This window comes from Pollicipes pollicipes, unplaced genomic scaffold (assembly GCF_011947565.3).
Source record: "Pollicipes pollicipes isolate AB1234 unplaced genomic scaffold, Ppol_2.1 Scaffold_4740;HRSCAF=5597_pilon_pilon_pilon, whole genome shotgun sequence".
Lineage (NCBI taxonomy): Eukaryota > Metazoa > Arthropoda > Thecostraca > Pollicipedomorpha > Pollicipedidae > Pollicipes > Pollicipes pollicipes.
Window position 1 is genome coordinate 4,473,680 of NW_023596545.1, and position 27,045 is coordinate 4,500,724.

At 54.6% G+C, this 27,045-nt stretch overlaps 1 protein-coding gene across 1 annotated transcript in view; it reads left to right on the plus strand.

Moving 5' to 3' along the window:
* LOC119098798 (dedicator of cytokinesis protein 3) overlaps positions 1-15,074 on the plus strand; it is a 59,694-nt gene extending 44,620 nt beyond the window's left edge. The window contains exons 13-35 of the mRNA XM_037221840.1: positions 38-168; positions 1,320-1,461; positions 2,055-2,245; positions 2,643-2,743; positions 3,384-3,630; positions 4,024-4,210; positions 4,481-4,605; positions 5,060-5,335; positions 5,696-5,818; positions 5,988-6,147; positions 6,473-6,621; positions 6,957-7,042; positions 7,432-7,594; positions 8,005-8,442; positions 8,789-8,930; positions 9,307-9,473; positions 10,019-10,237; positions 10,690-10,821; positions 11,052-11,272; positions 11,608-11,856; positions 12,244-12,380; positions 12,773-12,867; positions 13,310-15,074. Coding sequence (XP_037077735.1) covers positions 38-168; positions 1,320-1,461; positions 2,055-2,245; positions 2,643-2,743; positions 3,384-3,630; positions 4,024-4,210; positions 4,481-4,605; positions 5,060-5,335; positions 5,696-5,818; positions 5,988-6,147; positions 6,473-6,621; positions 6,957-7,042; positions 7,432-7,594; positions 8,005-8,442; positions 8,789-8,930; positions 9,307-9,473; positions 10,019-10,237; positions 10,690-10,821; positions 11,052-11,272; positions 11,608-11,856; positions 12,244-12,380; positions 12,773-12,867; positions 13,310-13,648 — 4,220 coding nt within the window. The 3' untranslated portion in view covers positions 13,649-15,074. The remainder of the gene's footprint in view (positions 1-37; positions 169-1,319; positions 1,462-2,054; positions 2,246-2,642; positions 2,744-3,383; positions 3,631-4,023; positions 4,211-4,480; positions 4,606-5,059; positions 5,336-5,695; positions 5,819-5,987; positions 6,148-6,472; positions 6,622-6,956; positions 7,043-7,431; positions 7,595-8,004; positions 8,443-8,788; positions 8,931-9,306; positions 9,474-10,018; positions 10,238-10,689; positions 10,822-11,051; positions 11,273-11,607; positions 11,857-12,243; positions 12,381-12,772; positions 12,868-13,309) is intronic.
* The last annotated feature ends 11,971 nt before the right edge of the window (positions 15,075-27,045 follow it).

Genomic DNA, 27,045 nt, shown 5'->3' on the forward strand with positions numbered 1-27,045 from the left:
CGTTCACGTGCTCACCACTAACGTGTCGCTCCTGCAGCCAAGGATAGGGCGGAGAGAAAGCTGTTCGCCTTCTCGTTCGCCTGCCTGATGGACCAGGAGGGAGCCACCATTGGGGACGGTCCTCGCGAACTCTGCGTCTACAAGTGCGAGGACAGAAACAAGCTGCTGGTACGTCGGCTTGCCACTGGGCGAAGACCTCGGGCACAGCCACGGGCAACGCGCTGGCCCGGGTGATAGATTCATGATCATCACACCGCAGCCGGGTGTTCGTGTAATGCCAACAGAGACGCATAACGTAAACGAACTGCCCTCTTGTCCCACTTCAACGATATCTGGTGGATGTGTGGCGCCTGGTGCATGTGTGGTGTCTGGTACATGTGTGGCGCCTGGTACATGTGTGGCGGCCAGGCCACTGCATTCCACGGCGCCGTAAAATCCGCCGCGCCGCTGTTTCCTGCTCGCGGTCCTTGCCCTCGCCGTCCGTCGCTCCTCTCTCTGATTCAGCGCGCGTGCCATCGCGTCGTCAAGTGCCGTCCGCTGTCGCGCTTCTGAATGCCAAACACCGCTGCCTGCGCAGCAGCGCGCATGTAGCGTTCGATAGGCGTACAACAGTGACGCCCGGCAGCGGTGCACGCTGGCCCGATGTGGACCAATGTCGGTCGCGCCTGGACTCTTCAGGCGCCTGCGCATCTGCAGCGCGCTTGGGTTTGCGAAAAGGGAAACTCGGAAGTGCGCTTCGTGACAGCCTGGTGCAGCCACCCTCGCGACAGTCTAGTGCAGCCGCCCTGGCGACAGCCTGATGCAGCCACCCCGGCGACAGTCTCGTGCAGCCACCCTCGCGACAATCTGGCGCAGCCGCCCTGTTGACAGTCTGGTGCAGCCACCCTCGCGACAATCTGGCGCGGCCGCCCTCGCGACAGTCTGGTGCAGCCACCCTCGCGACAGTCTAGTGCAGCCGCCCTGGCGACAGCCTGATGCAGCCACCCCGGCGACAGTCTCGTGCAGCCACCCTCGCGACAGTCTGTTGCAGCCGCCCTGTTGACAGTCTGGTGGAACCACCCTCGCGACAGTCTGGTGCAGCCACCCTCGCGACAATCTGGTGCAACCACCCTCGCGACAATCTGGCGCAGCCACCCTCGCGACAATCTGGCGCAGCCGCCCTCGCGACAGTCGGGTGCAGCCACCCTCGCGACAGTCTGGTGCAGCCACTCTCGATCAAGAGCAGCCAGCGCGTCAATTGCTAGTGCGCGGAAGTTCGAGTTATGGTCGCGGAGAGCGTGGCTGCAGGCGGCCGCCGTCACATCGTGCCCTGTTTTCAGAACCCGGCGTCGTACCTTGGCCTGCCGTGGCACGCTGCGCAAGTGCGCGAGCCAGCCGGGGGGAACCACCACTTCAGCCGATCGGGTCGTGAGTGGGCCTGGGTGCGCACTCTGCTCTGCTCCACCAAACTGACGCAGAACGGTGAGCGCCGGAGCGGCGGGACGGGCCGGCGGCGGTATTGGGGCACGAGCTAGGAGAGTGCAGCGTGTGATTAGCGATGAACACTTAGAGCAGCGGTCACTCGGTGGGGCTGTTATCTGATGTAGCGGTCTTCGGTGGGACTGTCGTCTGATGTAGCGGTCTTCGGTGGAACTGTCGTCTGATGTAGCGGTCTTCGGTGGGACTGTCGACTGATGCTGGACGTTGGGAACACTTCATTTCAGCTGAATACAACAGTCATTAACATGCGCGTGGTGGTAACAGTGGTGAACTGCAGTGGTTTGAATTAAGTAAACTTTACCCAATTTTCATGCTTTGTCAATTTTCTGATATCCCTTTGCTTTGTACTTGAAAATACGTTTATCATGTTGTTGTTCCCATTTCCGACGTGTGATAATGAACGTACCACATATCCTCCAAAACAATACATGCATATCTCAATGAACAAATAATTCCGCCAATTACCAATGAGCCAATATGCATGCACCACTTAACAATTTGTTAGTGTCCTGCATATGGCATTAAGCAAAACAAAATATGCAGTTATCTGACCATGTAAAAAACTGCCTTTACAGGTGACCTGCTTTCATTGTTGAAATGGAAGCAAAACCCCGACAAGATCGTGGACACACTGACACGTATCATGAAGCTGAAGGGCGAGGAGGTCATGAAGTTCCTGCAAGATGTCCTGGACTCGCTGTTCGCCATGTTCTCGGCCGACGACGGAAACTCCACGCAACACTCTGGGCTTGTGTTTCAAGTGCTGGTGCGTTGTTTGCTTGAGAAGTGCCATTCGGAGTTGAACCTCACGCCCTCTGAGGTTGAGATCTGGTTAGGTTATTTGTGATGTGGTGGTTGGTGTGCTTATCTATTTAAGGACATCAAAGGAATTTCGGAAGCTGGCACATCAGGTTTAATGTAAGGCCTGCGTTGTTCCGCTGGAGAAAGGCGTACAGTACATGTTCTGAGCTAAAATGCGTCTGCGCGACTGGTTATAACGGACCTTTACACTGTGCACTCCCAGCGAACATTTAAACACCACCTTTGTAGAGTCAGCTGGAACTCGTCGCCATCGCTGGTCGGTACGTCCGATCCTGCGGCGTGGTCTGCCATGTTCAGCTGCTTTAAAAGCCAGTTCAACGGAGCACTGCACGTTGTTTCAGGTCAGCATCTTCAGCCATCTCCGAGACAGCAGGTTCGAACACTTCCGACCTGTGCTCGACGCTTACATCAACGGACATTTCGCCGCCGCGCTGGTGTACAAGTGAGGACTGCCTTCTTGCGCCTAACGTGCCGCCAGCTTGGCCAAATAATGACACTCGTGTTGGGTGGGAACCACAAACGGAGCATACGTCGGAGCATGTTCGGTTCTCTGTTCTCTGATGTTCGGCGATCGCTAACGCTGTCATCGTACGACGACTCATCCACTTCCCTGCATCGGTTCTTACAACGTCCGTCGTTGTTCACGTCGCCTGCTTTGTGTTACCTGGATGCTGTCACAGTAGCGCCAATGAAACACTCCTTATAATGGTCTCTTGGATCCGGTGTGATGCCGACAGCACCGGTGTCCCGATTGATTGCACTGCATCAGGTGGATACAAACGTTCAAAGACTGCGAACGATGCTCATCAAGACAGCGGCTTGGCCCGTTAGACAAGCTTATCGTGCTCATCCACCAATGGAACGACTCACACCACTACACCACCGTATTGACGCTCTTGGTGTTGTTCAACGTTTCGAGTAACCCCTCATGTTCCACAATCCAAGCTGTTTTCCAGGAACGTTTACGGTAACCTATCTACCAGGGCGATGCGCATAGTATGGTTGACCAGTCCGTGCGACAACACGCGCCCGGTGTCCGTTTTCCGGTGTCCGTCTGTACGGTGTCGCCTCGACCGTTGCAGGGGACTGGTGAGCTGCGTGCGCCACTACGCCGAGCAGGTGACGACCAGCGAGCGCCAGCAGCCGCTGCTCAAGTGTTTCGGCACGCTGGAACTGGTGTTCCAGTTTGTGGCGCGCTCCCGGCTTCTGTTCGGCCGGCAGAGCGTCGGCGATAGTGAGGACGGCTTCAGGGCCGACCTGGCCGAGCTGTTCAACGTGTTCAACAGGACGCTGGCCAGCACGGGCGCCGAGGCCACCGTCGGCACGCAGGTGGGTCCCGAGGGCGCTGCACTGCCGAGGGCGTTGCGGGTGTGCCGGTGACGGGAGGGGGCGGGGACAAAGCTGGATCGCCGCTCCCTTTATGCGGAGGAGCTTACGCCAACCTCAGTCATCAGTTCGCTTGATTTTTTACGGCATGTGAATACCACGTCCGTTCACTGCTAGCCCGTTCGAATTCACCCGATTTTCGTCTCGCCGCCACTGAGAGCTCGCGGACTATCAGAATCCTGCATCCAGCCTGCATTTTCTTCCTTTTGCGCTGTGTATTTCTGACACGCTCCTTAGACCTTGTGCTTTGGGTTTTTTCCGCCAACCTCTAAACTGAAACGCTCCGCGGCCACGGTCTGGCAAACACCACGCGCCCTGACCGGTCCGGCGCCGCAGGTGGCGCTGCTGTCGTCGGTGCCGGCCGTCTGCGAGCAGCTGCGGGCCATCCTGCCGGACGCCGAGCTAGCCTGCCGGCTCTCGCTGCTGCTGGAGGCGCTGCCACGCGACCCGCCGCCCGCCGTGACGCAAGCCAAGCTGAAAGCCATGCAGGCGGCGGCCGGCTCGCCACTGTTCCTCGACGGAGGTCGGTGGACATGGGAGGTTAATCCGACGTAGGGTGATGGAGGAGTGCGTGCACTAATCCCGGCAATAAAAGGGCAATCAAAGTACGTTACGGGGCTGTGTTTATTCAGGTATCCAATCGGGGTACTGAGAAAGTTCACGATTGTACTAATTGCGGGTTCAGTTCTCACACATGAACGGAAACAGATTGCCCGTTCGATGACCGTGCGAGGAGCCTTGGCGGTGTTAGCATCACCCACCCACTGTAGGACTTCTGCTCCACCTGCGGCAGAGTCCCGCCGCCTGCTGCTGCAGACGATGTGTAAGCACCTGCAGTACCACATCAGCCACCGGCAGGAGGTTCGGTTGAGCACTGATCTGCTGGGAGACGTCCTCGACCTGCTCCACCAGCTGCAGGTGCGGCACGCGGCACGCGGCCGCCGCGGCTCCAGCGTCTGTCCGGAGGGGTGACGTCACTCTAAGCGCGTCTGACGACGTGAAGCCCAGAGCTTGAAGTCAAGGGATGTTGTCATACTCTGGTCACGAGGCATGACATGCATGGGGTACGGTTAAAGGTCACAGATGTGGCTGCACAGGTGCATTTAGCTAGTGCCGTGTATGTGGTGGATGGTCAATACTTCCGTTAATCGTGGTGAGGTGCGATGAAGAACCACTTCACGTGCCTATCGCGTAACGACTGCCAACGCGTCGTGTTACAAGGAGGTTTCTCCGCCCCGGACCTTTCCCGGGGCGTGGAGATTATCTCTGTGCATGGACGCGTGCCCCGTGTTACAGAGTGATGACCCCGCCCTGGATCCCTCCCGGGACGTGGAGATTATCTCCGTGCATGGACGCGTGCCCCGTGTTACAGAGTGATGACCCCGGCCTGGACCTCTCCCGGGACGTGGAGATCGTCTCGGCGTACCTGGTGGACACGCTGGTACGCTCAGTGCTCTCGCTAGAGTCTGCCCCGCGGCGGACCGGCGGGGGCCAGTGCGGCCGCCTGGTGGCAGCACTGGCCACACTGCTACGACTTATGACCCACCAACACCACCGCCATCTCTGGGACGAGATGGCGGACGACGATCAGCTGGCGCAGTTTCTGCTCCGGCTGATGGCGCTGTTCAGGGAGCTGATCACAGAACAGGTGGGAACGAGGACGAATTCGTCTGGGTTTCGTCATCAAGCAGATAGGCGTTCATGGGGACATCCTTAAAAATCATCGCCCCCTAAAACCCGTCGTCCTGTTTTCAAGTTTCGCCACCAAAGAGGTTTGCTGAACTTTGCTATTTGCTCGCCAGCGGCTTAGTTCTCCTTTCATGACGTGGTATTCCTCGAAATCAATATCCTTCAAATAACTGTTTTGAAGCAAGCCAACGGATCGCCGGAATTTATCACCTGCCTCGTGCCAAAGTTACGCTTGTAGAGACGATACAGAATGCATGACTCTGCCCCGAGTTGCTCTTCTCTGGCCGGCAGATTGAAGACTGGCTGTGTGCTTTTTCAGATGTACCCGCAGGATTGGTGCGTCATGAAGATGACGGTGAATAAGCTGATCCTGACGACGTTGGGCGAGCTCTCCATTGCACTTCGAGACCGTTTCCTGGCCGGCAACAGGTTCAATCAGCTGGTGCGTTCCACTGCAGACCCTTGAGGCTGATGCATTTTATCACTCATTGGCTTTTTTAGTTGCCAGCAGTGAGATCTGAACACGGTGGCCTTCTCTGGAAGTGAGACTTATTTTACCGTCCCTTATCGTGTTATTGAACCTTGTTTGACTGATTGTAATTCCTTTGCAGCTGTGGCACAGCTACCTCACCCTGTCGGTGACCTTTGTGACCCAGCCTGAGCTCCAGTTGGAGTCATTTTCCGAGGTCAAGCGTGATAAGCTGCTGCAGAAGTATCAGGACATGCGACTGCTCATGGGGTTTGAGCTGCTTGCAATGTGGGGCCTTCTTGGTACGTGTGTTGATTATCGCCTCTTGAGTTACCGATGTTTTAAGGTGTCGGCGAACACTGCTGTGTACTCCTACCATCCTGCGTCACTGTTTTAGGCTTAAAAGATGAGGCGGACGTATTTATGCAATATGTGATGTATATGTACCACGACGAGGAGTCATTACGTACCTCTACGAACATTTGTGTGGGAATATCAGTGTCAGGTCAATAATTTTGTATCGGGCGGCATTCTGCATCAGCCTGGCGTGGACTCGCTTGACCTGGCCGCCGGGCCCCACGCCGTCCATCACCGTGCACTGTCGAGCGAGACCGGCGCCGCCCGCAGGCGAGCATAAGAGCCAGTTCGTGCCGGCGCTGGTGGGGCCGCTGCTGGAGCTGACGCTGATCCCGGCGCTGGAGCTGCGCACCGCCACCCTGCCCGTCTTCTACGACCTGATCGAGGTCGAGCAGGTCACGCGCGGCAGCTTCAGACAGGTCAGCCGCGGCACCGGACGGGAAGTGGGGCGTACATTGGCTGATTATGCGTGCAGAGCCCTGCGGATGTACACGCCGCAAGGTGATGTGTGTTGGAAGCTCGCCATATCATTGGTTTTCAGAACTTTACTCAGGTGCACGTTTGCCAGATGCGCAAAAAGCGCCGGCTGGTTTAGTGATGGCTATACAGCTGTTTTGCTGAAAATAATGAATTCTATCCCTGACTTCACGGCGTTATGTCGGGGAATGCTCGGGTATGACCGCTGGCCGTACTCGTGCATGCTTTGATGGGTGTATTAACGGTCCCTGTCGTGTCCACATGCGTGGATTTCCAGGTTGAGATGGAGCTGATTGACAAGCTGGATATTTTGGTCAGCGAGGACAAAGGCGACGACGAGTACCGACGCCTCTTCCAGACCATGTTAGTGCTGCTGTGGATAGAGCTACAGTAAATCAACACATTGCACGAATCAAACACGCAATGGCCTGATCAAGCCGTACATGGTCGAGATACTGAATGAATGAATTAGTTGATCAAACGGGTACAGACCAATATGAATTATGCCAATCGTTGCCATACTTGATCAACTAGTGGAAGAACCAATAAATGAATGCATCAGTGAATCATTGAAATCAACGGTTTAATCAATATTCAATCCAATTGCCAGCATCTCCCTTTTGAGCTGGTAAACATGACCATGTCCTTTACCACTGAGAAAAATGCGGTTTAAGTCATAGTTCAAATTTGCTGAGCGGGTCAGTGAACTCCCAACGCCTCCGTCTGACCTTCCTCTCCGTGCTCCCTACCAGCCTGATGATGGAGGTGGAGCGGCGCGCCCCGTCATGGCACGAGGCGGGCGTGGCGTTCGTCAGTTCGGTGACGCGCCTGCTGGAGCGCCTGCTGGACTACCGCCAAGTCATGGACGGAGAGGAGAACCGCGACAAACGCATCAGCTGCACTGTCAACCTGCTGGTGAGTCGCCGGCCCGGGGCCGGGGGACAGCGCAGAGGCCGACAATGCTCACTACCAGCCACAGGCCTCACCCGCGCTGGCTTGCCAACAGATGTGCTATGTTCATATTCGAATCATGCTTCGGGCCGAACGTATCACAGTAGACCTGCGCTCAAATATTGCTGGCTTAGCAGCTAAATTCACTTCATTGACATTTTCTGGAGCCGATTTCCGGCTCCAGAAGAAGCCTTACATCCGATTTCCAAGCGCTCAAAGCTCATTAATTTTGATCTCTCATATGCAAAGCTGAAAAGTTAAGGCAGCAATATCGAGCCTCGTCCTGGTTACTCTATGCCTTCCCGGTTGAAGCATGAGACGCCCCCCGCTCCGGGCCCCGCTGACCACCGTGTCTCACTGTACCGCCGACGCAGAACTTCTACAAGAGCGAGGTGAACCGGGCCGAGATGTACCAGCGCTACATCTACAAGCTGCACGACCTGCACGTATCGGCCGAGAACTACGTGGAGGCAGCGCTGACACTGCGCCTGCACGCCGACCAGCTGGAGTGGACGACCCGCGTGCTGCACGCCGACCTGCGCTACCCGGTCCAGTGCGAGTGGCAGCGCAAGGAGCAGCTGCTCAACCAGATGGTCGACTACCTGGACCGCGGCAAGTGCTGGGAGGCCGGCATCCCGCTGCTGAAGGAGCTGGCCGAACAGTACGAGAACAGGGTGTTCGATTACGGCAAGCTGAGCGAGGTGCTGAAGAGCATGGCGAGGTTCTACGATCAGATCCTGACGCAGCTGCGGCCCGAACCCGAGTACTTCAGGGTCGGCTTCTACGGCCAGCGGTTCCCGCTCTTTGTGAGGGTAAGTGCTTGTGCTGGGGTAGGACTGAGTAAGGTCGACCCCGTCATGTAATTTTTTTCGCTTTAAATGAATTATCAAAGGACAGTATATATCTGACTGTATGTTGCTGATATTTAAGATGCTTAAATACGCGTTTTTTCATTGGCAGAATTTGTTTCATTTCCAGCATATACTATGGGGCCCCACAATTTGTGTATGGAAATGACAAGCCTTGCATGCTCTAACGGATGATCCAATGATCATCTATGATCATGCATCTATGATTACCTATGACCAAACATCTCTGATTCAATGCATTCGCAAAGATCACCGATGCAACCAATGCCTGCTTTGACTTCGTCCGCAGAACAAGGTGTTCGTGTACCGAGGTCTGGAGTACGAGCGGATCGGCGCCTTCACTCAGCGGCTGCAGACAGAGTTCCCGACTGCTCAGCTGATGACTACACTAGCGCCGCCTGACGACAACCTCATGAACTCGCCCGCCCAGTGTATCCTTGAGTCGCGGCTGTGGCGCAGCGCCGCGTTGGCCAGCTCATGGGTGTTGATGACACTGTTGCTGGTGCTAGTCAAGGCTTGCATTTGGTTATCTAGCTCAACTCATCCGTGTCACCAAATTCCGTCTGTAGACGTGTGAGCTGTCACACACATGCACATACATGCACATACATGCACGCACTGACACGACCTGCGCCCAAATCAACATCAGTTTCAGAAATTTGTTTCGCCAAGTGAAATCAATGATAGCGATTACAAATGCAAACCAAGCGGCGCATCCTGAAACACGCAGAACATTTGCTCACCACTTGCCCTGAAGCCCTGCCGCCCAATTCTCTCTCGGTGATGGCCCTTGACTTTGAACGTCAGTTATCCAGATCTGCCACGTGCGGCCCGTGGCTCGCGACGTGTCGAGTCTGCCGGGGGTTGAGGTGCCGGCGCGGATCCGCGCCTTTTACCTGGTCAATGGCATCGACACGTTCCAGTTCGACCGACCCGTGCACCGCGGCGTTGTCGACAAGGAGAACGAGTTCAAGGTCAGAGGGACGACGGTGCCGGTGGTCCGCCCCGGCTGAATTGGGGGCTGACGGGCTCAAGGAGGTGGCTTGGTGGTATCGGAAACACTGCGCTTCGATTTTTGCCTGTTCGCTGCTAAAAACACATCGTCTCTATGTGAGTAGCATGGTGCGTGGTTTGAAGTATTACGTACCACGTATGGCTTGCCGTCATTCAAGAGCGATTCCACAGTCATTCCACAGTCCACAAACAGCTCAGAAGTTTCACTTTCACGTGCCTGCAATTCGGGAAGCAATGATTTTCACTTGGAAAGCTTCGTAAACAGTACCATACTTCACTGGCGTGTTCAGGTGCACGTGCAATACCAACCTTCGTCTAGGATCAAATGACCTCAGTATATTGCACTGTCGTGCTGCCTCCTGCCTTTCCCCACATGTTATTCCTTCGCGCTCAACGATGTCGCCATAACTAAATCACACCATGTAAAGCTGTACTAAACTGCTTTCTTCACTCCATCTTGAGCTACATTGGACCACACTTCCGCACGTTGTCTACCCTCCGACAGAGCCTGTGGCTGGAGCGGACCACGCTGGAGATCGAGGCGCCGCTGCCGGGCATCTTGCGCTGGTTCCCAGTCGTGTCCGCGCGCCGGGAGCTCATCTCGCCCATCCGGCACGGCTGCGAGACGGTCAGCGCCGCCAACCGGCAGCTGCGGCAACTAATCGCCCAGTACACGCCGCCGGCCGCCGATGTCAACATCAGTCCACTCAGCATGCGGCTGCAGGTCAGCGCCAGGGGTCACGGGTCACCCGACGACAGGGAGGCTGCTCGCTAGGTCTCCGGCGTCGCCGTGATCTGGTGATGCCACCATTGGGAAAGGTGGGGTATTTCGAAGGATCGAAGGTGAGGGAACGAGTGCTCAATCGTTTTGACCGCCCGGCGGACCTGAAACGCGGTGAGCACTGTGCGACATCAGTTTTAGATTTGCTCTTACGAAGCAACTCAAAGCGGCGACATACTCTGAATGGACGTAAAATTGGCACCAGCGCATGCTACTGGACACACGCCTCTTTATTGAAGTGTATATACAATTTGGAATATTGTTCAGAGGAAGGAATCAAGAGCGGCCGGAAAAATCCAAGCAAGCTTTCTGGCTTGAATACATCGCATCGCTAGCGGATGTTGTACATAACTTGCGCATGCATCGATGACAGCACAGTTGCTCGGCCTCACCAGGGTATCATCGACGCAGCCGTCAATGGCGGCATCGCCAACTTTAAGGACGCATTCTTCACGGCTGAGTTTCCGGCGCAGAACCCAGACATGGCGCCGCACGTGCCCCAGTTGAAGGGTCTTATCCAGGAACAGGTAACGGTTGCAATGAGCTAGGAATCGCGATAGCCCCGTCTCCATAGACTGATGTTGTTAAAGGTGTTACTTGTATTCACGGATTACGGCACAACACACGTGCACCATCTCTTTCGTATAGACGCACCTCGGCAGCTTTCCCTCGTTTACACCCTGACAGCTGTTCTACAGTCCGACCTGTGCACACCCCGGCAGCCGTCCCCAGTCTGACCCACGTGCACCCCCGACAGCTATCGATCCTGGAGCACGGCCTGACGCTGCACGGCCAACTGGCGCCGGCCAACGTGCAGCCGCTGCACCGGCGGCTGCGCCAGTGTCTGCGCGAGCTTCGCCAGGGCGCGGCCGCCTCCTGTCTGGCGGGCGGCGACGACTCGCCCGGCGCAGGACGCTTCAGCCGCCAGGGCAGCCGGCGCCGCAGCGTCGGGGCTGACTCCAAGGCCAGCATACTCAGGTGGGCGGGGCTCCGGGTCATTGTAGCAGTGTGGGTGTGGTTCCCCGGGCCAGCACAGTACGTCGGGCATGATTTGGGACACCACAGCCAGGTGGGTTATTCGGGTGTGCTGCATGGGAAGCACAAGTTGGCGCGTTCCAAAGTCTGTTGCCAGGTTCAGACTCTAACTGACCTCGCTCAGCAAATCGACGCATATCAGCATACGTATAAGCTATTGTTTGTTGGGTTGCGTCCTTGAGGGTAATTAGCGCCTTTCTCTTTCATTTATTCCTGATATTTTCATGGGCAGTGTTGCAGTTACCCACCCATTAGTAAAGTCCCCCCCCCCTCCCCAGCACGCCGCTGCCGCCAGTGCCGACCGAGCGGCGCCCTGCCAGCGGCTCGTGTCGCAGCAGCCGCTCTTCCACCTCGTCCTGCTCAGTGTTCGGTCCGCTGCCGGACGAGGACGAGGACGAGGTAGAGGGCTACTCGCGGCCGTCCGAGTGGGGCGATCTGGCCGATCTGGGCGGCCGCGGCTCGATCAGCTCGCGCGCGAGCGGGGGCTCGCGCCGCCACGACTACATCCTGCTCACCGTCGGCAAGGGGTGAGCAGCGCGGGGCCGGAGGGCGCAGCCAACGAACAAACGAACGGTTAACGCGCCGAAGGGATGCACGGTAGAGGGCAATGGGGAACCTGTCGCAGGGGGTGTCGTAGATCACCGACACAAATGAGGCAACAAGGAGTTGATACGCAGTGTGCGATTCGTTTAAGAGCGAACTGCATAGCTACTAGTATTGATAAGAACTTAAATAGCTTATAGTATGCCGTTTTCGTGGTTGTTTCATACCGTTTTCTTGACTGTGGTGCATGACATTGGTGCTGTTTGACGGTGTGATATGTTGGCGCCTCGCTGGCACTGGCGCCTTGAGGCCTAACAAGCCTGCAATCAGCTCGGAGTCCGCACTCATCTGTGCCTGTGCCGCTCTCACAGTGACGAGGAGCCTCCGGAGCGTCCCCCGAAACGGTTCTCCGAGCCTCGAGCGTTCGCGGATGGCTGCTCCCGGCCGGCCAGCCGTCAGTCGCACGTCTCCATCATCGACACTTCTCTGCCTCCGCTGCCGCCCAAGCGTGAGTTTGTCCCACTGTGAGAAGCGGGCACTCGCCTGTGCACTAGTATTCGGATGTCCATCATGCTCACCAATGCTCATTGTGCTCAGACAGGTTGTCTCCTCTCTCCGAATGAAAATGAATTTAAGGACTTCAGTGCTCCACTCCATTAATTTTTTGATTGACTGACGGCCATGAATTGACTGCTGCTGCTTCTGATGTCGCAAACATCTGACAGTCTTTTGTCGCTGTTTTGGTACACGGGAACATCGCTCAGGTGTTGCAATATACATTCAGCTCTGCTTTGGATCCGAGTGTTAGAAAATGGCACGGCTTATTCACACTCAAGCCACGACCAGCTGTATTGGAATTAGCGAGACGTGGCATCACCCTAACCGATCCCCACCGGCCAGCCCCAGAGAAGCGGCACACCTCGTCCGTCTCGTCCGTGGTGTACGGCGGCGGCCCGGAGCACCGGCCCAGCCTGCCCGCCCGGCTCACCAAGAAGGTACGCACACAACACGAGAGGCCGGCCTGCCAGTCTGGCAGGCCGCTGGCCAGGCATACAGCTCTGCCGCCACACTATGGCATGCAGATAGGTCGGCGGCATTGACGCATGCGCTGGAAGCTGATCTGCACCATGCGCTTTTTTAACGCACGGATACGCACCACGTATAACCCTGGCTGACTGTGGTAGTATGCGATGCTTCTTCCAAATGTTGATATGTTGCAAGTTTCTTGCAAACTCTTGATGGATGTTTGTGGGCAACACGGTCCATGACCCGAAGCTTTGATCATATGGCGCACTAGCCATGCTGCTGACAGTAAAGCATCATCATGATGGTGATGACTATGATGATGACGGCATATAATGATGATTGGTATGATGATGGTATCGGTGACGGTGGCGATGACGATGCCGGCAATGACAGCGCCGCACACGCGGGCAGGTGTCGGCGCCGGCCATCCTGTCGGGTGACTCGGCGGCGGTCAGCTGTCCGCCCACGCCACCGCCGCTGCCTCCCCGGCTCGCCGGCTGGCAGGGCGGCGTCGACCCGTCCGGCGACCTGCTCGAGCCGCCCGACTTCGAGGCGCCGCCGCCGCCCGACCATGAGAGCCCGCTCCGGCTGTCGCTGGGCTTCGACGACTCGGACTCGGCCAGCTACAAGATCCTGCAGCCGGACAAGCTGCGTCGCTTCGCCGACGAGGCCAACTACAAGCTGGTGGTGACGCCGGGCAGGATCTGCCGCCGGGTGGCCGCCGCCGGTGAGAGGGAAACGGAAGCCTGACCACCTGACCTGATTGTCCGGATCGGGCCATCACTGAAGACCTGACCTGACCTGACCAGCTGACCTGATGGTCCGGATCGGGCCGCACTGGTTGTGGAGCGCCTACGCTGGCTTGGGTTGGACTGGTAATAGGCGGTTTGAACCGGTTGCGGACCGTTGGACTCGGTCCGGTTGTGCTTACGCCAACGAGCTATACTGGGTAGGTCAAAATATGTTTTTTTGCGGGGCTGGTTAGGGTGGGACGGCCCCATCACCACATCCAAGGTGCTATTGTTGGATGGTGCGAGCTTATCTGCTTCGCTCGGACGCGACCTTGGTTGATGTTGCTTTTTGGCATGCGGACGAGCGTTGGAAACTTCAGGAGTGCTGATGTGGCTCATTTTGACGCAAGCTCTCCACCGCGGCACCGCGGCTTGCTGTGGTCTTTGTTTTCTTACGAGCTCGTTCATTGATGCTGATGTGCTAGTCAGTGGCCACTGCAAACGTCCAACGCAGAACGTCCCTTTTCGGAAGCGGGGGAAGCTTTCCGCACGCGCGATGCGTTGCTATGTACTGTGCGTGATCCCACCCGAGCTGTTCTCTGTGATCTGCCAGCTGCATATGTGAGTGGGTGTCTCGCTGCTCGTGGGAGCCGTCTCTCGCTCGGCACGGCCCGCCGCGCCGTCTCTCACTCGGCAAAGTCCGCTGCGCCGCAGTGCTCCCAGCGTGTCCTCCTAGTCGCGCGTGTCATATTTGCGCTCGTGTTTGCTCATTGTATCGCTGACATTATCCAAGGAAATGCAGTAGATTGCTAGTGGTATTTGTTTCACATTTTGGTCTGGTTTCCCGTTGAGGTATGGTTTTAGATTTAAGGTGGTTATGGTACCGACTTCCGCTGCATGGACAGCCTTTTTCACGAACGCCTGCGTTGTGGAATGTGCTGAAACATTTCAGAGAGCATGAGCAGTAAATGCCAAAATAGCTGGCGTTTAGCCTGGCGTTACACGTCCACCATAGTCACTTGAGTACCAGCAAAGCACAAACAATAATGACACTTTGTGTGAGTCCGTGTTCATCTAACACTTCCATGGCGATTGCTTAGCACCTGTCTTAAATTCCGCGGCTCTTAAAGGTACATCCTGCGCATGAGCGGGATGTTACAGTAGTAATGATACATTTCTGGATTATAACAGCAAGCACAGCAGTGCATATTGCATTATGCCGGGTAAGCAAGAAACTATATATTTTCGGCCCAAGCTAGCTTTTAGGCTTTTGCCCGTGCTCGTAAGATCGTACAGCCCAGAGGAAACATCACAAAGCCGATTTAACCCTTTGGGTTCTGAATTGATTTGCGCACGCACTTACATTCATGGTCCAGGTGTATCCAACTGCGGTCATAAGACCAGTTTGTCAACCTGTTTTTGATCAATTCAGCTAATTTGATCGAAATGGCTATTTCTGCGATTCTTTTCCACCTGATTTCTTACTGGAGTGGCCACAATAAAGAATCCACCTCCTTCGACGTGATTTGCCGGGGTTTTACTGGTATGAGACCAAAACATTTGTTAAGCAGATTTTGTGACTAGGATCGCTCGGAATGTATTGTGACTACCGTATGTCGTGGCACGCCAGCACGATTGAACGCTCCAGCCGGTCTCCCATGACACCAGACTGGCCAGTCGGCTGCTGGCGCTGGCGTGCCCCGTTTGCATCCGTACCGTATGCCCCGTCGTGAGCTGTCTCCGGGAGCTCGGGCAGGTGGGGACATTCTCCCCTCTTTTATGTGTCCTCGCTCCGAGTCCTTCTTCCCTCCCCATGAAGACGTCACAGATGACGAAGGTCAACTGAGCCAGGGTCGACACCCTCCCTCCACCATCAGCTCATGAAGAACTTGCATTTTGCACTGAGGGAATAAAACAATCCGTCATGGCAATCGCACCCCCACGACCCGGCCTCAGCCGGAACTGCTGCGTTAGCACTGGCTTCCGAAGACGTCGCAATCTACGGCTTTTTATTTCATCTCCTTATTATTTGATCAATATTACCAGTGGGTTTGGGGGGAGTGGGCGTGGGGCTGACGATATGAGACAACCCCTGGTGGTACGAGGTGTCCGAATCGACTATCTTCGAATGTATTCCGAGTTGGCTCCTTCACCCTCGCCTCTCTGCCGTCTCCTCCCACTGTGCTCCGGCCACATCAGTGTCCGTCGTGTCAGCAATACGCGAAGCAATGCCCGAATAACGACAATTTCTGCACGTTGGAGGTCGCACGAGCGTCCTGTGTGAGTGGCTGGCCAGGCACCGGGTCCGGCCAGATACCACGCGGTTTATCGAGACCAAGACGGTCGCCTCTGGGCCGCCCAACCCTGTCCGAGCCCAACCAGAGTCGTAAGGTAGCGTGAGCCGCGCGGGATCACCGGCGGTCGGCGCGAGTCAGAGACCCCCTCAGCAAGCCCAACCAGGACAAGAGCGCAGAGTGCGCTGCTATGCGCAGAGCCGGCGGCCCGGAGCGGCCACGCGTCTTGTCGGCTGGGGGCTTGTCTACGGCGTTCGACTGGGGCTCCGTCCTTGTCGCCCGGCTCGGCCCCGCGCAGAGCCAGCTGAGCACTTGCCTGTCAGCGCAGAGCTGCGGTTACCAGCTGGAGAGTCTGCCGCAGGAGGGCGTGTCGAGCCGCTGTCCACCGGCCGGTCTCAGACGTGTAGCAGCGTGCTGGTAAACGGCGACGGCGGCGTAGCGCTGTTGTCCGCCGCATCAAGCGACCGCCGGGCGGTGGAAGGTGGAGCCGGGGGACGGGCCGGTCACCCAGCTGCGTAACAGCCCACCCAGATCTCAGACCTCCGGATGGGAAGCGATCGTCACTGGCGTTATTTTGTCAGCGACGACCGAATGCTAGGGTTCACTGTCGCCCGCCGCAATGGGGAGAAACGCAAGGGGCTCGCGGATCAGCTCAGGGCTCGCTACCGTCCCGAAGTATGGAGGTGCCGGTGCCTCGGTAAGTGGCGCGAGTGATCCCCCTGCTTGCAGGACTCTGTGAATCAGAGGCTAATCCGGCACCCGCGTTCGCCGTCCCAAGTGCGACTTGCGGAAGAGCTTGTAGTGAGCAAGACTGGGCACGGGACGGTGATACGGGGCTTGTGGCGTCTATGGAACACGCGACGAGCCGCTAGCAGTGCAGGTTATAATAGCGTTTCAGATACGTTCTTGTCTTCTTTCAACTTGGTCTGTTAACGCCAATTTCTATCTGCTTTTCGTATCTTTCAACATGCGTCAGCGCTTTGAGCTTTGCGAGTTCGGAGGGAGTGGGTCAGATCATGAAAGGAGATATCTCGCAGTGGGACGTAGTGCCCTAGTTCGATCACTAAGAGTGCATGTCTGCTCTCTCTTTCTCTCTGTCTCTCTGTCCCTGTCTCTCTGTCTCTCGCTCTCTCTCTCTCTCTCTCTCTCTCTCTCTCTCTCTCTCTCTCTCTCTCTCTCTCCTCTCTCTCTCTCTCTCTCTCTCTTCTCTCTCTCTCTCTCTCTCTCTCCTCTCTCTCTCTCTCTCTCTCTCTCTCTCTCTCTCCTCTCTCTCTCTCTCTCTCTCTCTCTCTCTCTCTCTCTCTCTCTCTCTCTCTCTCTCTCTCTCTCTCTCTCTTTATCCTTTTCTTTGTCTCTCACTTCTTTCTTCGACCCTCTCCTTCTATCTGAACAAATAACTTTGCCTTGTTGTGCCTAAGCAAACATCTCTTGAACATTTCATTACTCACACGCATCTCACCTAAGGGCAGACTTGCAACGCGCGAAGTGCAACTGCCCCTCGCCGCGCAGTTCGGCGGGTCCGACTCAGGCCTGATTCCGCTGAGCGGGCTCGCTGCCGTGCGCGCGCCGCCCGGTCACGGTCCAGCGGCCACGCGGTGCCACGCGCCGTCCTCGCACTCTGCGTCCACTCGGCCACGAGTCACCGGTGAGAGCAGTGCCTGCTTCAGCCCGGAGACAGAGGACCGGAGACCGGGCCGACCCGGACTGACGGCGGTGGAGGTAGCTACCGGCTATTTTGGGACACGAACGCACAGGTAAGCACTCGGTGTATGACGGTCCGGCTGGTTACGTCCCTGAAATGTCATTACTTCCCATATGCATGAGGGCATAAGTCGGAAAGAACACCACGTGACTGTATTGTTTTAGAACTAAGCTCAAAATACATTACTGTAGCAGCTCCTCCGATCAACATAGTTGCTTATCGTAGTGCATACACATGTTTTATCTCTGGACAATAAACGCGCTGTGTGCGTGTCTTTTACTAGTGGCAGGTTTTGAAAACATCATGGATATATATAATCTGATGGTGGGATTACAACAAAACACAAAACATTGGTATGCCGTTTTGCTTTATAAGCCCTTAACAAAACAGCATGCCGCTGTTTAAATTTGCTGTGAAAGGGTGCTGTGAGCTTGAACGCGTCTATCTGTTACCCATTCATATCGCTGTGACACCACCAAACGCTTGTAAACACGCGCCCGGGTGGTCGGCTGGATATCCTTCGGTCGGGTGGGAGTCAGTTTGACCCCCCTGAGATATCAGGAACTAGAGCTGGATACATCAGATTTACATACATCAGAAAGAGAGCTGGATACATCAGATTTACAGGGTGTATTGGCCTGTACCTGAAGTCACTCAGGTCAAAGTTTGAGGTTCCTAGGTCATGACCTTCGGGTAAAGCAAGATCAAACAAGGTTAATCCCCACGCTGGTCTCCAAAGCGAACCCAGGACCTAGATTCCTGTTCTAAGCAAAATATCACATGATCATTTAAGGTCAGTGGCCTTTTTTGACTTTTCGAAGGTCATGGTGACCAAAACACACAAGACTGCTTTGAGTTTTGCATTTGAATTAGCGACAAAGATTACACTAGGCGGGATTTTCCCGAAAACAAAGTGCTGACCTGGGTCAGTTTAGGTCAATGACATATTCTGACCTTTCAGAAGTACATGGAATATTCATAATGCGGTTTCTGTTATCAATAACTTCGAAATGAGAACCAGAGGCCATTTCATACAACAAGCCCTGAAGTACTAAAACAGATTGGCTTTGATCTTGGTCTAACCTTCAAAAGTGACTTTAGGTCAATTGAATTTGCTCATTCAATGGTTGTGTCGTCTAAGAAAGTGTCACACAGATGTATAGTCTCGTCTGATACCCCGTTGTTGCATCAGATGAAACGATTCCCTAGAAATCGACTTAGCAGAATCTGTGGCCTGCATTTGACCTACCGCAGGTCAGGGACCTTACAAGGTGAATCTACGTTTTTAACACTAAACGATCGGCTATTCATTTGTCTACAGCTATGCAAAATTTGGCGCGGCTGCGCCGCACTGTTCAAAACCGCTCTGGAAAGGCCTTCGCGGGAGGGTGGGGGGGGGGGGGGGTCAGTTTGACCCTCACCCGAGCGCGTTATAAGAATCGCTTCATGAATATGACGCGTTTGCTATGTATTCCTAAATATGTTAAAAGCAACAAGGTGCATTATGCAACACATGCTTGGATCACAGACGCTTTATTTATTCAAGTGGTGACGCGCGGCATCACGTGGACAACTTCCGCCAACCGCCTCTTGGCCAAAAGCTGCCGTGAAGCTGTGAATAATCATTCGGCTTGAGGACGCCGTGGCATATTGAACTTTTGACGATAATGACCAGGTATGAAGTGCAAACAAGAAAAATACTTTTCTTCGATGATAACGTCTTTTATAAAGCATTTAGCGCAAGTTGATATATGTGGGTAATTGCCCCATCATAAATTTACATCACACTACAAAACAATCCACGCAATTTCCAGGTACCTCCAACTCAATGTTGCCCACATATTTCTACGGCGAATTTTGTTTTAGACTGACGCAGGTCTCCAGTCGAACTGATATCAATACCTCAGATTTCAATGGACTGTTTTTGACTCGGTATGTATTAAACAGAAACTGGAGGCCCGGACTAACTTTCAGCTAGATAGCAATTTCTGAAACCGTCAGTGGCGTACTCAGAACAGCAAAAAGTAGAGTCTGTCTGATCGTCATGCTTGACGTAATTAAAACACTAAAATTGTGCGCATCACATTTCCCATTTCGTTGCCACGATATGGTTCGAAATTGTCTTGCTGAATGTATGGTACCAACATTTTCCCTGCTTCATATCAAACTGATGGCGAACAAAAGTAACCGAGACGAGGACTCTCACTTCAACGGTCCTGGAACATGAGATAAGCCCGAAGAGGCTGAAATGGGTCCCAGGCCCGGACTCGTGCCTCTGCCGATCCGAACTGCATGTTGGCCACGAAGACGCACGTAACAATCACAAACTGGGCGGAAAAACGTACGCTAGGCTGGATTTTGCCGTAGAATGGCATGCATTCATCATTTGGTTATTTTTTGGGTGGTCATAATCCTCACACGCTCGTATCGCACATTGTAGGATGCTGGCATATATCATATATAAACATACTCCTTTCTAAAAAGGCTTTTCTTTCCATTTGTAGAAGTCTTAACGGTTCTAAGCGCGTCTAGCGCGTCTATTATTTGCATCCCGACAATTCAAAAATGCATCTCTAGTGTTGAGTAGTTTTGTTAAACTCCCCGACCCGGTGACAGCTCCATGAAGCGAGATGGGCGAACACTGATGGGCGCTCCAGATAGCTGGTTTGGCTACTCTTGATACACCATGCATCCACTTTGTCCATCCAAGAGCGTGCAGCCTGTCGACCGTGAGAGGACGGTGCCAGGAGCCCACACAGCAGTCCCCGGGCCAACTGGTCCCAAAACGCACAAATCGCGAGACAGAACAGTTAATTTCTCACGTTTTTAAGATTTATGGCTGCTCCACGAGCATTCATGGGAAAACCGAACCGTAAACACCAATTGCGGTTGCGTCACACCTTAAAAAGTGATTTAAATTGGGATTGCATCCTAAGTTCATCGTCAATTACCTTCAAAATGGACGCAATGCTCTAGCCGACGGCTCACTATCCACAAACGTGTCGAATGACGCCAAGCCAATGAACGCGACTCCGACACCCCGCCACCAGGCACTTAAAGCGCCATTGCTCGCGGCGCGCGCAAAATTGGCGCGGAACGGTCCTGCGGCGCGACCGTCGCTCCGCGACGCCCTCGTTTCGCGCTCAGCGGGGAGGCTGGAGGTTCCAGTTCCGCACGCGCTTGGCGACGCCCTGCGGGGCGTGACGGGAGTCGTGATCACACCCGATGACGCTAAGTAGTCCTCACGTTCCCCGCCTCTGCACTGCGGCTCCGGGAGCAATTAATAAGCGCACAGCCCGCAGAGGCCCTGGCGAACAATGGAGCTTGTGAGGTGTGAAGGAGGCATAACTGTCGCTGCTGATGGTAGACGCGGTGCTCGCTTTATCTGGCCTGAATATCCCCACGCACCGTTTGACGGCCGACCCATATAAGGCAGGCGTCACCTCAAAAGATTGCGTTTTTAATCGCACGACAAATTCAACGACGACCGTTATTTAGCGCCAGGTCTAAGGGTGCCTTGTCACCAAGCAGATTTGTCCACAGGACACATACAGTTGTATACGGATTTACCGATGCAATTCAGCTACAGGTAGAGGATTTCGAGCAGATGCGGGCGAAATGTCCGAAGTTCTGAAATATATGGAGACCGTTTTTGTTTCGTAGTTGGCAGTTCACCCATCTCTCCACTATCAGCACCAGCATTCACTAGTCAATCCTTGGAAAGCATGCACTTACATCCCCTGGCTATGCCCCGACTTACGCTGCCTTACAAGAGCTATCGACTGTTCACCTGACGGCCCGCAGACCAGCATTATTCAGTTTCCCATGACGTCCGTGACCAATGCCGACTGGCGTCCGCGCTGTGACGTCACCACGCAGCGCCGGTTGGTGGGCCGACCGACCAAACACCGTCCGGCTCACCGGACCCCTCGGCCGCCTCTAGACCACGTGACCTCACCGCGGCGGTGCCCCGTGAACTTCCGGCGCCCAGCACCGGCTTGTTCTCATTCACGCCTTGGGCTGGTCCAGCGCGCGCGCGCTTTTTCGGGCCCTGCGGCCGGTTGGCGCTCGCGGCAGCCGTCACCATGGGAACGACGCGCGCTGCCGCCGAGGAACGAGCCGTGAAGCGAGGCGCCGAGTGGTGTGTCACGCTTGCCGTATGGTGCGCCGCCCGTCTGCCGCCGCCGCGGCGGGCCGCGCGCAACCGGCTGCGGAGGGTGCCCCGCTCCCGCAGCCCTGCGTGGTCACGGAGAGGGACGCCACGTGCGTCTGCGACGGGGCGCTGGATGGTGAGCGCGTGACTGAAGCGGCTGGTGCATCGGCCGCTGCTGCTCGTGGTCGGAATTGTAATTGCTGAGCCTATCTTGCGGCCCACGTGATTGATAACTGATTGATTACCCACGTAACTGGTGTGGTCTCTGGCGACGCACTTTCTCGCGCCGATCGTAGATTGACCCGGGACTCTACGCCATAGCCCGGCGTCCCCCGATCAGTAGTTTCCTCGTTGGCTTGCGGTATGTGGGGGAATAAGTTACATTTGACTGTTAGCTTCATACCCCGCCATGACTTCGGGAGGTCTCACTTCGTGTAAATCGGATCGATACATAAATTGTTCGTCCGACCGCGGGTGCAACTGGCACTGGACAATCGGGTTCGTATCGCAGCGACTTCTTAACGAGTTCGACTATTCGTGTTTTAATCATACAAAATGACATCCAAACAGGAACGAACTCCGGCAACATTTCAGTCGTGTCTACCTCGCTGCATCCATCCTCGTGCTCGCAGAGCCAGAGCGGTGTTTTGCCTGTCGTGGAACGATGTTTTGTTACTGATGGAAAGCCACGTCGGTGCGCCGCGGGCGCCGCTGGGTTAATGTTCTGGTGCTGTGTGGCGACCGGTGGGCTCAGGGCTGACGCGCGTGGAACCAGAGAAATCTCACCCGGTGTTTTGTCCGCACATCGAGTGCCGCTGTCTCCGTGCGGGCTCGCTCTGAGTAATGTGTCGGAGACATGTTAATTTGGTCGCGCTGTTATAGCGATTTGCGACGACAGAGGGCTACAATATTACGATATCTTCCTCCTCACAATGTGCCTGGATGACTTACTCTCGCCGTTGCATTAGTACCATGGATATCCCAAATGACCGCGCTGCTTTCACATGACACCGTTGCTAGGTGCGTAAACTGTTGGGACGAGCATGTTAAAACTCGATGCCGCCTTTTTCACAAACAGTTAGCATTCACTGGACTTGCGTCGTTCCACCCTGACATGGCATAACCGAGGCATGATCGCCGCCGGGGCTGTTTTGAAACGGCCCCACAGACAACTGATATTGGGATTTTAACACGCACCCGGGTGGCCGGCTAGACACCCTCCGCTCGGGTGGGAGCCAATTTGAACCCCTGCGATCTCGAGAACTAAGAAAGCTAGAGGCACCAATTTTACAGGGTATCTTGCCCTATACATGAACTCACTTCTTTCATAGTTTGAGCTTCCTAGGTCATGACCTTCGGGTCCAGTTAGGTCAAACAAGGTCAAATTCCAGGTCGGTCTCAAAAGTACCCCAGAATCTAGGCAACTGTTTATAAGCAATATGAGCAAAATTTCAAAAGCCCATTTGAGGTCAGTGACCTTGTTTGAGCTTTTGAAGGTCATGGTGATCAAAATCATACAGGACTGCTCTGAGTTTTGCATTAGAATAAGCGACAAAGATTACGCTAGGCAGCATGCTCCTAGAACAAAATGTCGACCCGGGTCATCTCAGGTCAATGACCTTTTATAACCTCTAAGAAGTCAATGAAAGATGTATAATTTGGTTCCTGCTGTCAATAAATTCGAAATGAGCACCACAAACTGTCCCATGCAACAAGCCCGAGAGTAATAAACCAGGTTGGTTGTGACACTGGTCTGACCTTTATACCTAGCCTTGGATCAACGGAATTTGCTCATTTAATATTTGTGGTGCTTAAGAAGGCATCTCAGAGATGTGGGGCTTTATCAAACACTCCGTTATTGTATCAGATTGAACAAGTCGCTAGAAATTGCCTTCGCTGAAACCATGGCCTAACTTTGACCTGCCATAGGTCAGCGACCGTCCAGCGTACATCTAAATCTTTGATGTCAAACGATTTGCAATTCAATTTTCTATAGCTGTGCAAAACGGCAACGCTGTGCCGTTCGGAAACCATTCTGGAAAAACCGTCCAGGGCGTCAATTTGACCTCCCACCCGAGCGCGTGTTACCAGTGCCTTAGCCAGGATTTTGGCAAGGAGGAAACCAAATATTAGGGCGTAGGAGGCCCTTTCAGCCAATGGACTCCACTTTCTCAACGCATTGGAGCCCTGTATTTAGGTTTGCTAATGTCTTGAGACTCTGAATCTCATCTTGCTCTCCAATGTAATCTGTATTAATGTTTTACAAGGCAAATAGGTGTCTTAAACAGCCCAAACGTACTGGCGCCCTTGGCCCTAGCAGACCCACCCCATTCAGGGGAAGGGGAAAGCGTGATCCCAAGAGCCTCGGCTACTCCCCTGGATTACACCAAGGGTTATAATGAGGCTGCATTAAGCCAGGCGTCGCTGCCGGTGACAAAGCTCACGAGCAATGGCCGCGACACGCAGCCAGAGGCGTACGTTGGCTCGGCCACATGGGGACGTGGGAGCGATGTCCTAAAGTTGCAGAACCAAGCATGATACTTACATGGGCGCGCCATGGAACAAAACGTTTCACCAGGTTTGATGGGGGCTATCAAAGCCTCCTGATAACTTGCCGACGCCCTGCCAGCGCGTAGCAGCCGTTGCGCTTCAGTCGAACGCGTGGCGTAGCCAATTCTTAAAGGCGACATATTTTACGCACCGTCGCCGATTTACACAGACACCACCAAGGTGGAGGGGGTGGGGACGTCACGAAGCCCCATGCCCCTCTTTGTCAGGGAGCCTTATGTAGGTTTTTTACTCTGGATCGGGATAGCACTACAAGCCCCTGCATGGCTGTGCACCTGGATATACAACAAAAATCCTGGATACATAAACACCTGGACGGTCCTGGTTATACAATCAAATCCTAGTTGCCCACCTGGATATGCAACTAAGTCTTACAAATGCGAGCTGCCACTATCTGCGGAGAAGAGTTTTCGGGCGGCGCAGAGTACGTGGGGATCAGCCCAAATTCGCAGATCAGCCCTACCAACTTGACAGAGTCCTCTCAATTGTAACTAACATCAGGAATGGCATTTCCAACGGAAAATTTGGGACCTAACGTTAATGTTTGACGTCATGAAGTCCAAATGCAGTTCACTCCACGCACCAACAAATAAAACGGCGGCAAATATATGAAAGCATACAACGTGACACCCCACCTAACGTGCCCATGAAAAATCGAAGTAATGCAAGTAAAAAACAACACTAAAAAACATATTTTCACTGTCTTCAGTTGACAAGACAAAGTTGTCCGAATCTGCTGCAGTGGGTTTCCCCTCAGCGTCATACATGTCCGAACGAATTCACCTGCACTCGAATGACCGACGCATGACTGCCGTTTGGTGGCGGCACCATATTGCTAGTCCGGTATAGAGGTCGCCCGTGTAGTAGGTTTCGTCTCCGATCCTCTTCTGTAGCAAGTGTTCAGTCATACGCGACGCAACGGTGTACACCCAGTTGTTGAGAAGATGAAGACGAGTTTCAGTCATTTTTAATTGAATTTACAAGCTATGAATCCTGAAGGAATTGAGTGGATACATCAAGGAATGTACATCCGGCATCCAGAGTCAGATGACGGGACGGAACGGAACGGAACGAACGGGAAAACTGGACGGAACGTCGGATGCCGTCGGGAGGACCGTCAAACCGGTTCGGAACACGAAAGTTCCGAGTCAGGCTCAGACCCACTTGGTTGTTGAGTCGAATCCCATGCTCAGCTGGGCAGCACCAGCCTGGCAGGCGTGGCCAACTGAAGAACGTCAATTCGACTCGCCGTTTTCGGACGGCGCTGAACGGTTGGGCGCGCCGGCGTACGCCGGTGAGTGACCTCGTCTCGCGAAAGCCGTGCTCGCGCAAATTGGTTGTTTGCAGCGCTGTCCTCAGTGACTACGCTACATCCAACCAGGTGGAAAGATGTGATGTTCCGGACCACGGAGCCATGGCGTGAAGAATGAATCGTGCGCGCAGGCTGTGAAGGCAAGTCCTTTGTGACCAGGAGCAGGTTTTTCAAGTTGTCAGAACGCTGCAGACGATCGGCGCAGGATGCATCATACTGTTGCATACGTCACAACAACTGCATCATTTACAATGCACGACGATGCACAGCTATGAGCTGACCCGCACGGTCGCCACTCAACGCCCTCCCACGTATGCCGAAGTACTCAGCGGTCGGACAACAGTTTCCCAGCTAACGCGCCCTGCAGGTGCGAGAAGCCGCCACAGCGAGGCGGCGAGTGCGCTGCGCCCGTGGGAAGGCGCGCCGCGCACGGCTCCCGCACGGGTGGCCCAGCGGCGCCAGCAGAGGCGCGTGCTCGTGAGGCGGGTGCCCGACCTAGCACCACAGCCACGGTTATGGCGCGTGGCAGTGCACGCAGGCTAGGCACGGTGTCTTTTGGCTCGTCCAGAAGCCCGCAGGAGAACTAAGTCTACACGTTTTGCGGTCTCGTGTGTCTTCTTCAAAATGTTGTGCAATTTGAAGTATGATCACCTCGGTGATCACATGACCATCACATGACTGAATTTTGTACGGAACTCATTGAGAAAATACGCGGAACAGGTTTCATGGCCAGGAAACAGGACAAACCTGGAAACAGGTTTGGTCACGTGACCACCCTGGGCTCACGTGGAGAGACTAGTCTTACTGGTTTATCTTCGATCCACGAGGAACATCTTTTAGTTCAAAGTGATTTTCTATCCTTGTTCTTCCATCTTCATTCTTTTGTACTTCATTTTCTTTTACTTAATTCCTTCCATTTTCTTGATTGTTTTGGTGGCGTTCATATGCATTTCAGATCGATTGCAATTCAATTCTAACGAGACCAAGCTGCGGAACGCAGCTCAGGTCCCTTAGAGACTTATCCGCTGTCGTGATGGCGCCCCATCCGCTCAGTCAGAGCATGATCTTCAGGGTCGAGCTCCGGGCGGCACGCCCAGACCAGTCCAGGATTACAGATCAGCACCCGCGCAGCCCCGCCCCCGCCGCACCCCCTCCCCCCAAAGGAGGGTTCGTCCCCGGGGCAGGGTGTGGTCAGTGGTGCTGTTACCCCCGCCCCCGCTCCCGCCAGCTCTGCCACCCAACTGACGCTCTCGTCTTCACCAGATCGCCTGCACCGATGTGCCTGCCTTTCAATTGGGGACCAACACTGCACTGTCTGCCGTCTGTGGGACCGTGTTTTGTGTTTCCAAAGCGCACAATGGCGCGCATTGTCAAGGCACGAGTAAAT